Here is a 13,645-nt window from a genome sequence, read left to right on the forward strand (position 1 = left end):
CGCAGCAGCGAGTGTAACGTTAGCTCCCATGCTAGCTACTAGCTAGTAGCTTCCCTCGTCAGACAACAGAACACCACCACAGATCGGGTGGAAGCTGCACTGATATCACTGCTTGTGCCCGTGGATGGGAAATAAGATTTAAAAGGCTATGGAAGCGTGGAATGGATGAAAGCACAGATGTGTGCAATAAAGTTGTCGGATCTGTCTGTGCATTCCGTCTGTTGACTGCTGCTCGTGTGTTGTGACTGTCACAGCGTCGCTCAGTCGCTGGCTGCTGATGCATAGTTAAAGAGCGTCATAAGCATGCGCCCTTCCTGTGCTGGAAGTAGCAGATCTACAAGTTATCTACCCGTCGCAATGCACAGCGCTTTGGGCTTGAACATCTGTGTTTTTCCCGCAGTTTAGTTGAATTATATCGATTCACAACTTTAGGACCACTACTACTATTCAGTAATATTTTTCGGCTTATTTGAGCCGAAACCGAATAGGCCGAAAATAAATTTTTAACACATTTCAGCCGAATTATCGGTGCATCCCTAATATATATATATATATATATATATATATATATTTATTTATTTATTTCTTCTGCAGTGTACTTCTTGTTTTTCACGCATGTGCACTGCCGTTCACTTCCTTGTTTACGGCTCCAATAGAATGGCTCTAAATCTAGGGAGCTCTCCATATTTTTGACCAAAAGTGTAATGTTCTGTCTTCATTTCTGACTTCAGCATGCATCTCGTTTGGAATATAATCGTTTCTAGAGAGACTTTTGTGTGACCAGCGATATATCATAACATATGAATGGAAGATTATGCCTCCCGGTTTCTGGGGCTTTTCAGAGTAAAATCTGCCATATCTGCTGGCACTCTAGCGCCTTTATTTTGATTAATTTGTGTTAAAATGCTTCTCTTTGTCGTAACTCCCTCCCTATCTCGCCCTCATCTCCTCTTCTAGGAGGAGTCTGAAGGGACCAAAGCTTCAGGCATGGAAGCGGCCCAGGATGCGCCCCGTGCCCCCAGACCCCTGGCTGTGCCCGGGCAGAGCCCCAGCCCCAGTGCCAGGCCCCCTGCCCCTGGCCCAGTCCCTGGAAGCGTGGAGGAGGGCGAGGCAGCCGCAGCCGTTTCTAACAAGGAGCTGCGAGACTGGCTGAGACAGCACCCCACCTACACCATGGACATGGCTGGATTCACACCAGTATGTAGAGCACTCTACCCTGCACACATTCTGACACATGTATTTCTTTCTTTCTACCTTTTGGCCTCACTTTCGCTTTATTTCTTTTTACCGACTACAGTATATGTACGTTGTCATACGATAAATAGGCAATATACACGTTCACAGAACGTGGCATATACGCAACGTGTTGTGAGTTAAGGATGTTAAACTCTCAATTATATAGAATAGTTAATATTTAGTTAATGAAAGCAACATCCAATCCACCCCACATTTGAATCACATGTTAAGGGTGATTGCATCACCAAAGAGCCCAAAGCAAGTCCATTTCATCATCAATAGGGGGCGCCGCAAATGTGAAAGATTTAACAATTTGTTGCAAAAGCTTTGCAACACATTTTTGGGGATAAATTATGATCAGCAGTTTCTGGTGAAACTTGTGAAAGCTGGTGCTGTCCAGGACCTGACCATGGGCATCATCTGAACAGCGGGCTATTACCCATTTGTTATTTTCAGGACACAGATTCAGTTTCAGTAGGACTATTTAAAATGGGGGTTAGGGTTAGTCAGTCAACTAGTCCCCCCAAGGCCCTGTGAAGAAAAAGTCCTACAAGGTGTCCTCAGTCAAACCCGTCAACATGTACAAATCCTTTTTATAGTAGGTAGTAATAACTAATATAATTTGTTGGGTTTTCCTGCTGCTCCGCCCCCTCCGTCCCACTGCTCCGTCGCCGGCGGAAATCCACAGATGGCCGGTCGTTTCCACGATCACGGATTCCGGGGGGGACTAATGGAAGTGTGTGTGTGTGTGTGTGTGTGTGTGTGTGTGTGTGTGTGTGTGTGTGTGTGTGTGTGTGTGTTTGTCTCCTGTAGAAGAGCGAGGAAGTCCTGATGTCTCAGTTCAATAAGCCCAAGCAGAAGCGTCATCGCTGTCGAAACCCCAACAAGATCGACATCAACACCTTGACTGGCGAAGAGAGAGTCCCTGTAGTCAACAGACGCAACGGACGCAAGGTAAATTCTAACCCAACAGCCGATCCCAGCCGACATGTAGACTGGTCCTTTGTCTGTATGTTCTTGGTGGCAGTGGTGTACAGAGACCATATACAGTATGTATTCTCTGAAATTGATCATCAGACCCTTTTCCTGTTTCCCAGATGGGCGGCGCCATGGCTCCACCAATGAAGGAGCTCCCCAGATGGCTCCTGGAGAACCCAGAGTTTGCCATCGCTCCTGATTGGACAGACATCGTCAAACAGTCTGTAAGTAGCCAATAAAAATGTCAACTGATTTTCGGGACATGCACACCAAGGCAAGGTCCACATGTTGTCACGGGGCACACACAAAGCCAGGCATGGGAGGGGCTAGCGACCCTCAAAACTCTTGACAGTCTTTGTGGAAGCACAGATGCGCAGCGTTTATGCATTCGACGTCTCATGAAGGCCAGAGGTGTGCACTTTTCTGACCGCTCTTTCTCTCTCCTCTCTTCGGCAGGGTTTCCTTCCAGAGGCCATGTTTGACCGCCTGCTGACAGGCCCAGTGGTCAGAGAGGAGGGGGTCCGTCGTCGCGGGCGACGACCCAAGTCCGAAATCGCCAAGGCGACCGCAGCGGCCCAAGCAGCAGCAGCTGCCCAGGCTGCTCAGGTGTCTCTGGCAGCGGTAGCCTCCGCCACAGGTACTACCATGGAGACTAATAACTAATATATAGCTAGAACTCCACATCAGTGCTGGAAAAAGTACTCGCATGTTTTACTAGAGTAATCAATACTCACAATGTGAGCTTGTAGATTGGCTATAATCGGCTGGTGTGTCCGTCCAGGAGGCATCAACCCTCTGCTGCTGAACGGTCTGTTTGGAGGCATGGACCTGTCGTCCCTGCAGAGCCTGCAGAGCCTCCAGCTGGCTGCAGGCCTCATGGCCTTCCCCCACGCCGACCCCAAGCAGGCGGCCATGGCCAACGCCTCCATGGCCTCCATGCTGCCCCTCATGCTGCCCGGCATGGGCGGCCTCCACAACATGAACATGAACATGTTCATGGGCGGGCTGGGAGGGCTGTTCGGCGGCAACTTGGCCTCGGCCGCAGCCGCAGCTGCCGCATCGAGCTCCGCTGCCGCCGCCACGGCGGGTAACAACGCCAACGGAACGACGGAGGGCGAGGAAGCGACGGGCAAGAGGAGTAGAGAGGAGGACGACAACGAGGTGGAGCGAGGAGGTGGCGACGGAGGTACGCCATTTAATTTACATTTGAGATAATCGACATAATAGTTTGTATGTTGAAAAAGGTTCATACATTTTCAAATATTTAAAATGAAACTGAAATGGCAACTTTACTGTACAGTAAAGTTCTCAATGGGCCCAAAAATGATGGCCCGGCCCGACCCTACCCTAACTGGGTCGGCCCGAGGCTCGGCCCGACCCTAAAAATTACCATAATGTTAAGCCCGAAGCCCGACAAAAGCCTGACAGAGAAATAAGAGGGAAAAAAAGCAGCACTAAATTGCGGCGCAGCAGCGCCGTGTTTCAGTGTGAAAGTGAGAACGGAGATTAGCAGATTTATCGAAATAAAGGATGTATGTAACTCACGTTAGAATAGGCTATTAATGTTCCATATCTTCCATTTCCAATCATTCAAATGGATTCCATACAGTGGTGGTGGTGACTGGTGAGTAAACAGGAATAGCTGCTGCAGCTCCCTCCCTTAGTTTCCTCTGAAGTGAAGTTGCTTTACGTGTAGCGTTTAAGTTATATATTATATCACCATGGATCGTTTGATGACGTTGATTAATAATTAGGTTTTATTCATCGCAGCCAGCTGGGTTAACGAGACTCAGTGCAACATGACGAAAACCTGACGCTTCTTCAGCTGTGATAATCCGATTGATTTTATAAAATATTTAAGCATATGGCAACTTGGCAAGTTAACTGGTGGTTAGTAGCTCGTTTGGTGCGCAAACCAGAGGGAAACCAGCAGTGGCAAGGCAAGCAAGCAAGTCTCACACCGTTCACTGTTCTCTCTACTGTACTGCCTGGGCGCAGTGCAGGACTGCGGGGCAGGCTGCATGCTTTGGCCTCGTACACACATGCCGGACGGACATGATCTGTTCTGTCTGTGTTTCATGGCCGCCTCAGGCTCAATGCTTTTCCAATGGAAGTCACGTGGTTTGACATGTGTGTACGAGGCCTCTGAGTCTGAAATGTGAATCGCCTAGCGCAGCCCTCTTCATAATAAATACATGTATATACAATCACATTACACAAATAACAGAATTGCTATTTTTATTATAATACCTTTTTTTTTTTAAGAAAAAAGAACAAAATCGCGGAAAATCACAGAGCCCGAGCCTCGGCCCGGCCCCACTAATTAGCATATTTTTTGGGCCCGGTCCGGCCTGAAAACGAAAAGGTCGGATTCGGGCAGACTGATAACTTTACTGTACAGCACTACTGTAAATCTGCTATTCTGAAAATGTTACATGTATAAAATAATTAAATATGTCAATAATTTGACATAAAACACAAAATATTTGTCATATCTGCCCTGTGCAATTATTTATTATGAAGCCTGAAAGGCAAACTGAAATAGAATTTGTATTCATTTGTTCCAATGTCCGGCAAAAGTACAATTAAATTGTTAATTGCAATTACTTGAGTGACAATCGTCAACTTAAACTTGTGATCGTGACAGACGGAGAGTCGGAGGAGGTGGGCGAAGGCACGGAGGGCGGAGAGAAGAGGGCGAAGAAGAGGAGGAAGAGGAGGGACGAGGGAGACGGGGAGAACGGCGCGGGTGAGGCAGCCGGGGCCGTCGCCACTCAGGTCCAAGCCCCCGACTCGTCCACCGACCCGTCCGTCAACGGCGACGCGGCTGCGCTATTGGCCGCGGCCGGCATGTCTGCCAACTCGCTGGCGTTCAACCCCTTCCTGCTGTCCACCATGGCGCCCGGCCTCTTCTACCCCTCCATGTTCCTGTCCTCCATGTCCCCCGGCCTGGGAGGCCTCGGCCTGCCCGGCTTCCCCACGGCCGCCAGCACGGCCAACACGCTGGCTGAGCTGCAGAACGCCATGGCCCAAGCCATGGCGGGGAGCAGCGGCATGGCGGCAGCCAACCTCGCCGCCCGAGAGCAGCAGAAGGAGGAGGAGGAGTCAGGAAGGGCAGCAGCGGGAGGAGGGGAGGAGGAGGATGAGGAAGGAGGAGGCGACAGTGACTTGGCGGAGGAAGACGGAGAGATGGAGGATTCACTGATGGACGACAGCCGGATGGGAGGGGAGGAGGATGAGGAGGAGGAGGAGGAGGTCAGGGAGGAGGACACGCCTGAGAAGGACAAGACTGACTGAAAAGAAAGAAAAACACAAAACTGACTGGCCTTGGACATTTCCTGAACTCTAACCTCCTTCCTCAGTCTCTCTGTCGTTCCCTCACCACGTCAAGTTTACAAGCCTCCTCCGCAAATATCCAAACTTTATTATGACAGTTTTTCGTTTTCTTTTTTGTTTTTCTCTCTCTCCGCTTACGTTGTTGTTGATGATGATTTAATTTTTCTTCCTCTCTTCGTTTGTGTTTTTCGGCCAGGTATATTTACTATGCGAGAGCAGAGGTGTGCGTGTGTGTGTGTGTAAGTTAAGCTTCCCTCTCTCTCTCTCTCTCTCTCTCTCTCTCTCTGAGTGGTAGTCTAGTCAGGGATTGTTCACATGGAGGACTCACTCTGAGTTCAGCTCACTTTTTTTATTATTTTTTGCCTCTACTTAGCTTGGTCTGCGGCCGCTCTGAAAGGCGAGTCTCGACTTTGTTTTTTCCTTGATTTTTGGATCCCTCGCATAGGACTTCACATGGTTCCAATAGTACTTTATTATTGCTGCTTTCCGTTCTCACATTTGTATTTTCACTTCCTCTCTTTTTCTCTGGACCGTTAATATTATTGGTAGCATCTCGTTGAAGAAGTGAAAGTGGCTCCAGTAGCGTTCCAACATTCTGTCTCTCTCTGTATGACAGGAATGATGAATCATGCTGCTGCTGCTGCTGCAAAGGAATCATGGGTAATGGAGTTTTATTTTCTGTTCTGTTTCAGAGCAGAGTTTTGTAGTTCTCACATATCAGACCAGGTAGACTCTGATGACAAAAGGAATAAAAACGAAGAAGAAAAAATGAAATGATCATGGACTGGCCTAACTCAGTCACACACACTGACTACAGCAACACACACATGCCAACATATATCCATGCTTGTGATGAGATGCACACATTATTACATACATTATATCCATAAACAAACATGTGCGCACACTAACCAACCTCCCCCCTTATGTCCAGTGACTGTTTATAGAGTATGGAAGTACCTATTTCTACCCTTTTCGTGTGTGCACATGTGCGTGCATGTGTGTGTGCGTGCGTGTGTGTTCTGAACCGATACTGTTTTCTCCAGTCCCACACTGTTTGACTAGCAGTCCTGAGTCTTTGCACTACTTGTCTCCAAATTCTCCCTATCCTCTCTCTCTCTGGGCTCGTTGGCTTTACCCTCCCTGGGCACGGCAGGCGGGCTGAGCCTGCCGCGGGCTGTGCCTTCCAATTGGTCCCCGTTCGCCCAGGCGAGACAAGTCGACGCTCAACCCCGGGACGGAGGTATCTGTGAAGGGATTTGGTAGTGGTAGTCGATGCAGGGATGTGATGTTTTCTATTTTATGTTCAGGTGTATTTTGGACACACAACTCTCACATCAGTTTCTTATGGAAATGTGTGTCTTTAAAGTGGTTAGTTGTGTCGTCCTCTTCACATCCCCACTGAGCTGACTGAGACCCAGTGCTGCTTTCTAATGATGCCTCTCCAAGACTGTTTGCTCTAGTCACACACACTGATGATGCCAGGCCTGGCCAAAACAGGACACAGCATTATAAACACACACGTTTATCAATATCTGTACAATCGTAACATTCTGCTATTCAAATACACTGCAAAAAAAAGGGCATGAGTGCTGCTTGACGTTTGTTCGCGTTTTCCAATTGACGGGCCCATTCCCAAGCTTGGGTTTCTAGTTAAGCGAGTTAAAGTCGAGCGCACCTTCCAAGTGTTTTCAATGATTTCAGCTATATTCCCATGCTTTTGGCCAGGTCTTCTTAATATTATACAGCCAGCCCAGCAGGTGCTGAGAGAGAGACATGGGGGATGTATTACTGAGACGTTAAGTAATGCCCAAGTTATGCTTGGTTGGGTGCCGTGTCACATGCTGAGAATAGTCAATCAACGAGCTCACAACACATTTTGAGCTCGTACATTGACTCTTTCCGGTGATAAAGTATAAATCACCCTTAGGTTCCAGACGGAATGGTGACAGAACAAGGTGTTCTGGCATCCTGAAGCGCTCCCATGTAATGCTAACTTCTACATTAGAACTTCTGGTTCTCTATTTAAACACTTGTGGAACGTTTCAGCACTCTGGACCTCATCCCCTTTTCTTAAGTGAATGAATAAATCTCTCTCTCATGCTGAGACAGCAATAACCAAGGCAGCTTTTGAATGTTCCAACATCAATTTCCCAAACACACACACACACACACATAAACATATACACCAACACACACACTCACTCACACACCTTTATGAATAACCACAAGTGTCGTATGAAAAAAAAAAAAAGAAACTAAAACTGTAAATGATGGCGATGGAAAAAGTACTGCAATCAATTTTGTCTCACTCTGTTCCTGTTGATGCACTGGTGAAGAGTTAAAATAATCAGGTACCTTTATTACTTAGCTACGTTTCTTGAAAGATTAAAAAAAGGACTTTTTGTTACTTTTAGCCAGCAAGCTGAAGAGCATTACCTCAAAATTCTTATCTAGCCTTGAAGTTTACAGACATACCATGTAAATGTTTTATTTTGTTCTTTTTTTGTTTTCCTTTTTTCTTTTTCTTTTTTTTTTCTTTTTTTTTTTTGGTGTGTCTTATTTTGTTTTTGTTTTTTTGGAAACATGTATGATGAATTGTAGCTATGATGCTTTTAATAAAAGTGAATCATATTCGCCTAGGAAACCAAATGTCTGCTTGCGCTCTCCTTTCTTACTGCTTAAACAATTCAAACCGGGAAAGCATCTGTGGCATTTTAGATTTTACCTACATATATCTAGGTTGGCTATTAGATATCAGATAAGCTCGGCTATTTTTTAGAAAAATCTGGAAAATGTGTGCAAATCTTTGAATATACATATATTGTTTTAGAGCAGGGGTGTCAAACTGGTGATCCACCAGATTTTTTTAATAGCCAAAATATAGGCTAATAAGTAAGGCTGCATGATATATCGAACATGTACCTTCATCAGAGTGGAGAATATAAGTATAAATCAAGTTGAGCAAAGCCACTCTTCTCTGCCCCTCTCTCTAACAGACACAGTTAACGATCGCTTGTTAAGTGCCTGCCAGACAGACAATCAGATTAAATGAAGGCAGGTGTAGAGTGTAGACTAGTGAACTGAACATGTTCTCTTTATATCAAGTACTTCATACCAGCCCCTTATCAAACTACTTCTCCCCAAATCCAAATGGATTTCATTTTCCATCCTGAATGGCAGTAACTAGCATACAATGAGAACTGAGAAGATCTCCACAAAGGTTTACTCATCAAAACTGATTATAAAACTCAACATATAATGGTTATGTGACCATGGCATGAGCATAATATAAAATCTTATACGTTTTATCTGATATTGATTAATATTGTTGGTGGGTTCAATTAATCGATTATTAATCGGCAGAGCTGTCGACTATTCGATTTGGCTGATGGTCACTTTGTGGCATCCCTACAAGTTACAACAAGTGAGTAAGTGACTATCTCTCTTCTATACTGGTGTGTGGCGTCTCTTGCGTAATATGATGAAGTGGAACGGTGCCAGTAGCCCGTGCACATTATAGGGACAAAGTTGTGTGTGTGTGTGTGTGTGTGTGTGTGTGTGTGTGTGTGAAGTAAAGGGGGAGGGGCCGCATCGCGACTTCTTTCTGTTCAGAGAGAGAGAGAGAGAGAGCCCACAGATGTGTGAGCATGGGGAAATCATGGAATGGTTTGAACTAAGAAAATGTAAAAATAAGGCATTTTCCCACATTCCAGTTTTCTGACTTTTTATTTGGCTGGGTCTGAGCACTATGTGTGTGGCTTGCTGGCTGGCTGGGTCTGAGCATAGATAGATAGATAGATAGATATTATAGCAGTGACTGACTGAGACATTGAGCGTGCGTCCGCAACTGGTTGTGGCCCCCATCAAGTGACCTTTTGACCAATGCGGCCCTCGCCCCAAGTTGAGTTCGACACCCCTGTTTTAGAGCAAACAATTGTTACCCAAATCTTTGCTACTGGTGGTCCCTGGAACAACATATTTTGAGACGGGGTCCGTGGCCAAATGCATATCATTTTGGGGGTCCTTGAAATGAAGTTCAAGCACCACTGATATAGCAACACGTTTTTCAGAAGACATTTTTAGAATTTGTCTGAAAGGGATATTTCACTAATTATATTTTGGTAATTTCATCATATACTCAGGATTAACACCCCAGACAGTTTTTAAATTGCTTGATTCAGTATTTAGACATGCATTTTAGCTGCCCTGCCCCCGTCCTATACAAACCCATTGTAACTTCAACGTCCATTTTAACCATGTTCGTTTCATCTAAAACATCTGGACTCGCTGTTGAAACAACTTTATATAACATTCATGAATATTTCATGTGAATGTCTTTGTTGACAAAGAAAAGTACCTGTTGTGGGATAGATATTTTAGTAGCCATCAATTTTACATGCAGTGTACATTTGGGACATGAAATAATCCTCTGTTGAAGTGTGTGTGTGTGTGTGTGTGTTATAATGGAATTGTTGGCCTGTATGCACAGAGGCCCGGCAGAGGGGCTGTCTGCCAACGTGGTTGTGTACGTGTGCACCGACTCAGCCATCAGAAATGGCATCTTTCCCAGTGGAGCTGCTGACAAAACATCAACCGACAACCAGACCTCACTGTGTGTGTGTGTGTGTGTGTGTGTGTGTGTGTGTGTGTGTGTGTGTGTGTGAGCGCACGTTTTTTTCGTTTTGCTTTTGGAAAGGGGGGCGGGGGGGATTACTGTGTGTTGGATCAGGGCGTGCTATACTGTGTGTGGGTGAGTGTAAGTCTGTGATTCCCAACCTGTGGCCTGCTGGTTGACACAAAGAAGTGAGCAGACAAAATTGGAACTGGAACAATAATAAAATCAATGCTGATAAGTGATAAATGGGTGCTCTCCATTGATTTGCTGAAATTGGCAACCCAACTTGAAAACGTATATATGTTTTTACTTCCGTTTACTAAAGGGCTGGAGAGAAAGCTGCTATTGAACAAACTGCAGTGGAGCTGTGTGAGAAAGATACATTTAGAATAGAATAGACTATTTGCCATTTGCACAAGTCCAGCTCCCAGGATCAGCATTAAAAAAGAGACATAAGTGGGTGCTGGCGGCGTGTTTCCTCCTCCGCGTCATCAGTGCCCATACCCGAAGGCAGGGTTAGCGAAAGGGCCCTTTGCATGTTCTCCCTGTGTCCCCTAGGGTAGGTACCCTCACAAAAAACATGCAGTAATCCTGGTCTCTAACCTGTCTCCCCTTGGCCAGCCGGGGCGCCTGATGGAGGGGAAAGGAACTGGTTGGAATAACGTGTTCCTACCACGCACTACGTCCAACCAGGGAAACTCCCCCGTCAGGTGTAAAGGAGCAACTTGGACACTCGGGCATGAAGGAAGCATGAGTTCAACTCCGTTGCTCTCCCCATGTCCCCCATATATGTGGACTAGGTTGTGTAGAGCCCAGGATCACATTAGATAATTGACACAGGGGGGAAAATGGATTACAAAATTGTGGGATAAAAAGTAAAAAAAACGACGTAAAACAATAAAAACAGTGCAATTCATCTATCGTAATTAGCTCTTCACTAAGTCCCTCCCCAACCCATCCTTGTCCAATAGGCACGTTAGCAGCGAAGAAAGCTTGACCTGCATAGCACCCGTTGCTAAACTATTTGGATTGGCATTGGACAATCACTTTTTGGGGTGGGATTTAGTGAAGGGCTAATTCAGTTCACCTTGATAGTGCAATTCATCTAATCATTTAGTTATCTTTTGTGATTCAGACAGTAGCCTACATTTTAAGGCAGATTCATACTTGGTCACCCTCACACAACAGTGTGGCAGACTGAAGGAAAAAGGCAGATCTAAAGCTTATAGAACAGCTATTTTTTAGTGGTGCAACCACTCCATTCAACAGCAATGTGTGTCCCTTTGTATGTATGCATGTATGTTTAGAGTGCCAACAGGTGACAAAGTGGTGCTGTTGAGCTTCACACTGCACAGCTGCATGATGGGAAGCTGAGTTTTAGCAGCCATTACGTGATTTTGGGTGTGACAGTACAGTACAGTAGAGGGGACCCCCACACGGTAACTATCAATTTACAATTTACAATTTAGGCATTTAGCAGACGCTCTTAATCCAGAGCGACTTACAATAATCAAGAACAAAAGCATGGGAATACATCACAAAAGCATTTATCATAAAACATGCGTAAGCTAAGAAAGTAACAGTGGAATATCTATATTATGAGACTATACATATAAACTATATATATATACTACTATGCTATACATATGTACTATGGCGTGCTATGACTATATACAATGCAATTATAGTGCCGTCTACATGACATGCTATAAGTCTGTATCAGATGCTATCTAAGTCTACAGAAATGCTATCTAAGGGGGTAGGGTAAGTGCTATGGGCCATGATGGAGTCTAAAAAGGTGGGTTTTCAGACTACGGCGGAAGATTGGGAGTGATGCTGCAGTTCTGACTGCAATGGGAAGTGCATTCCACAGTTTTGGAGCCAGAAGGGAGAAGAGTTTGGGGCGTGTGGAGCGTTGTCCTGGCGTTTTTAGTGAGGGTACTTCCAGCTTCCCTGCGTTGGCTGATCTGAGTGCGCGGGAGGGTTTGTAGGGTTCAATCATACTTGCAAGAACCCTACAAAACTATCATTTCTCGACCGTTTCGGATGCGGGCCAGCTCGCCGGAACCGGGCCGGCACCCGTGGCACATTCCTGTGGGTCTGGAGGTTCCGGGGACCCCCAAACGGAGTTGCACCACTCAGTTCACACGGGTGAGATTTTTGTTCTGCAACACTGTCGTACGACAAAGCATAGATTACTGTAGTTTCCCCAAACAAGTGGGTCAAAAATCATTACCGTACTTAAACAGAAAAAAAAGAGAGAGAGAGATCACTTATCATTAATTAAAACAATTTTAATTTCAAAATTAAATTAGTAAAAATAAAAAAAGTTTAAGAAGTAGTAAACATCAATCCTCTCTTTTAGGTCTTGACTTGAGCTAAAGGTTTGGGAACCACTGCTGTAGTGGACAATGTAGAGTGGAACTGACTGTGTGTGTGTGTGTGTGTGTGTGTGTGTGTGTGTGTGTGTGTGTGTGTGTCTCTGTGTCTGTGTCTCTCTCTCTGTCTCTCTGTTTGTGTGTGTGAGCACGTGTGCGTGCGCGGTGTGGCAATGACAGACGTCTGGCCTAATCGGCTCGATGGAGGAAGTGGAACGTGAAATCCACCAGTCTCTCCGTCCACACACACACATATCCTGACCCACCAACCCAGCATGCACTCTGTCTGCCAGACACTCTTTCTGTGTGTGTGTGTGTGTGTGTGTGTGTGTGTGTGTGTGTGTGTGTGTGTGTGTGTGTGTGTGTGTGCGTGCGTGTCATTTTTCCCAATTATGCATCAGAGGGAAACCTTATCTCTTATCCAAGTTGAGGAAAAGTATGCATAATATACTGTAATGTCTTGTGAAAGTCCAGAATGTGCTTATGGAACGTACTGACCTAGTTATACTGCTCTCTGCCATTGTCATCATGCACTATGATCAAAAGTCATTGGACACCCTTTCTAATTAACGTTTCAAATTGGTGCCCTTTGTTCCTGTGAATGGAAATCTTAATGCTACAGCCACCATGAAATTCTAGACAATTGCACGCTTCTAATTCTAGCGGCAAACAGTTTGCATAAAGGCATTTCCCGTCTCAGAATGACGATCTTCCCCCGTACCGTACGTACATTAATGGTGTGCTGAGATGAATGAGGTAGAACTAGTCCGGCCTGCACAGAGCATGACCTTAAACCCAGAGGCTCCCAACCTTATCTGGATCGCGGCCCACCCATCTGTGGCTGTGTTAAATGGTAATTTGGGTGGGCCACCCAATCATTTCGATGATCAATCATTCGATTATGTTCCATATAGGATGAAGGCCCTTTAGTTGATAGTATTAAACAGTAAGCTAAAATAAATAGCATACTGTCGGGGTCGGATTTATCACTGGGCTAGGGTGGGCTGCAGACTGTTTTATTTTATTTTATTTTAATTAAATTTTTTACACACACACAGACACACACACACACACACATACACACACACACACACACACA

At 45.5% G+C, this 13,645-nt stretch overlaps 1 protein-coding gene across 2 annotated transcripts in view; it reads left to right on the plus strand.

The window, feature by feature from the left end:
* chd7 (chromodomain helicase DNA binding protein 7) overlaps positions 1-8,196 on the plus strand; it is a 108,749-nt gene extending 100,553 nt beyond the window's left edge. Inside the window, exons 37-42 of one of the 2 annotated variants that reach the window (XM_083782014.1) lie at positions 958-1,197; positions 2,050-2,190; positions 2,334-2,438; positions 2,671-2,851; positions 2,996-3,400; positions 4,862-8,196. In XM_083782014.1, coding sequence (XP_083638140.1) covers positions 958-1,197; positions 2,050-2,190; positions 2,334-2,438; positions 2,671-2,851; positions 2,996-3,400; positions 4,862-5,511 — 1,722 coding nt within the window. In that variant the 3' untranslated portion in view covers positions 5,512-8,196. The remainder of the gene's footprint in view (positions 1-957; positions 1,198-2,049; positions 2,191-2,333; positions 2,439-2,670; positions 2,852-2,995; positions 3,401-4,861) is intronic. The other variant, XM_083782015.1, reaches the window with a different exon arrangement.
* Positions 8,197-13,645: the final 5,449 nt, after the last annotated feature.

The sequence above is a fragment of the Protomyctophum parallelum genome, assembly GCF_964188405.1.
Source record: "Protomyctophum parallelum genome assembly, chromosome: 14".
Lineage (NCBI taxonomy): Eukaryota > Metazoa > Chordata > Actinopteri > Myctophiformes > Myctophidae > Protomyctophum > Protomyctophum parallelum.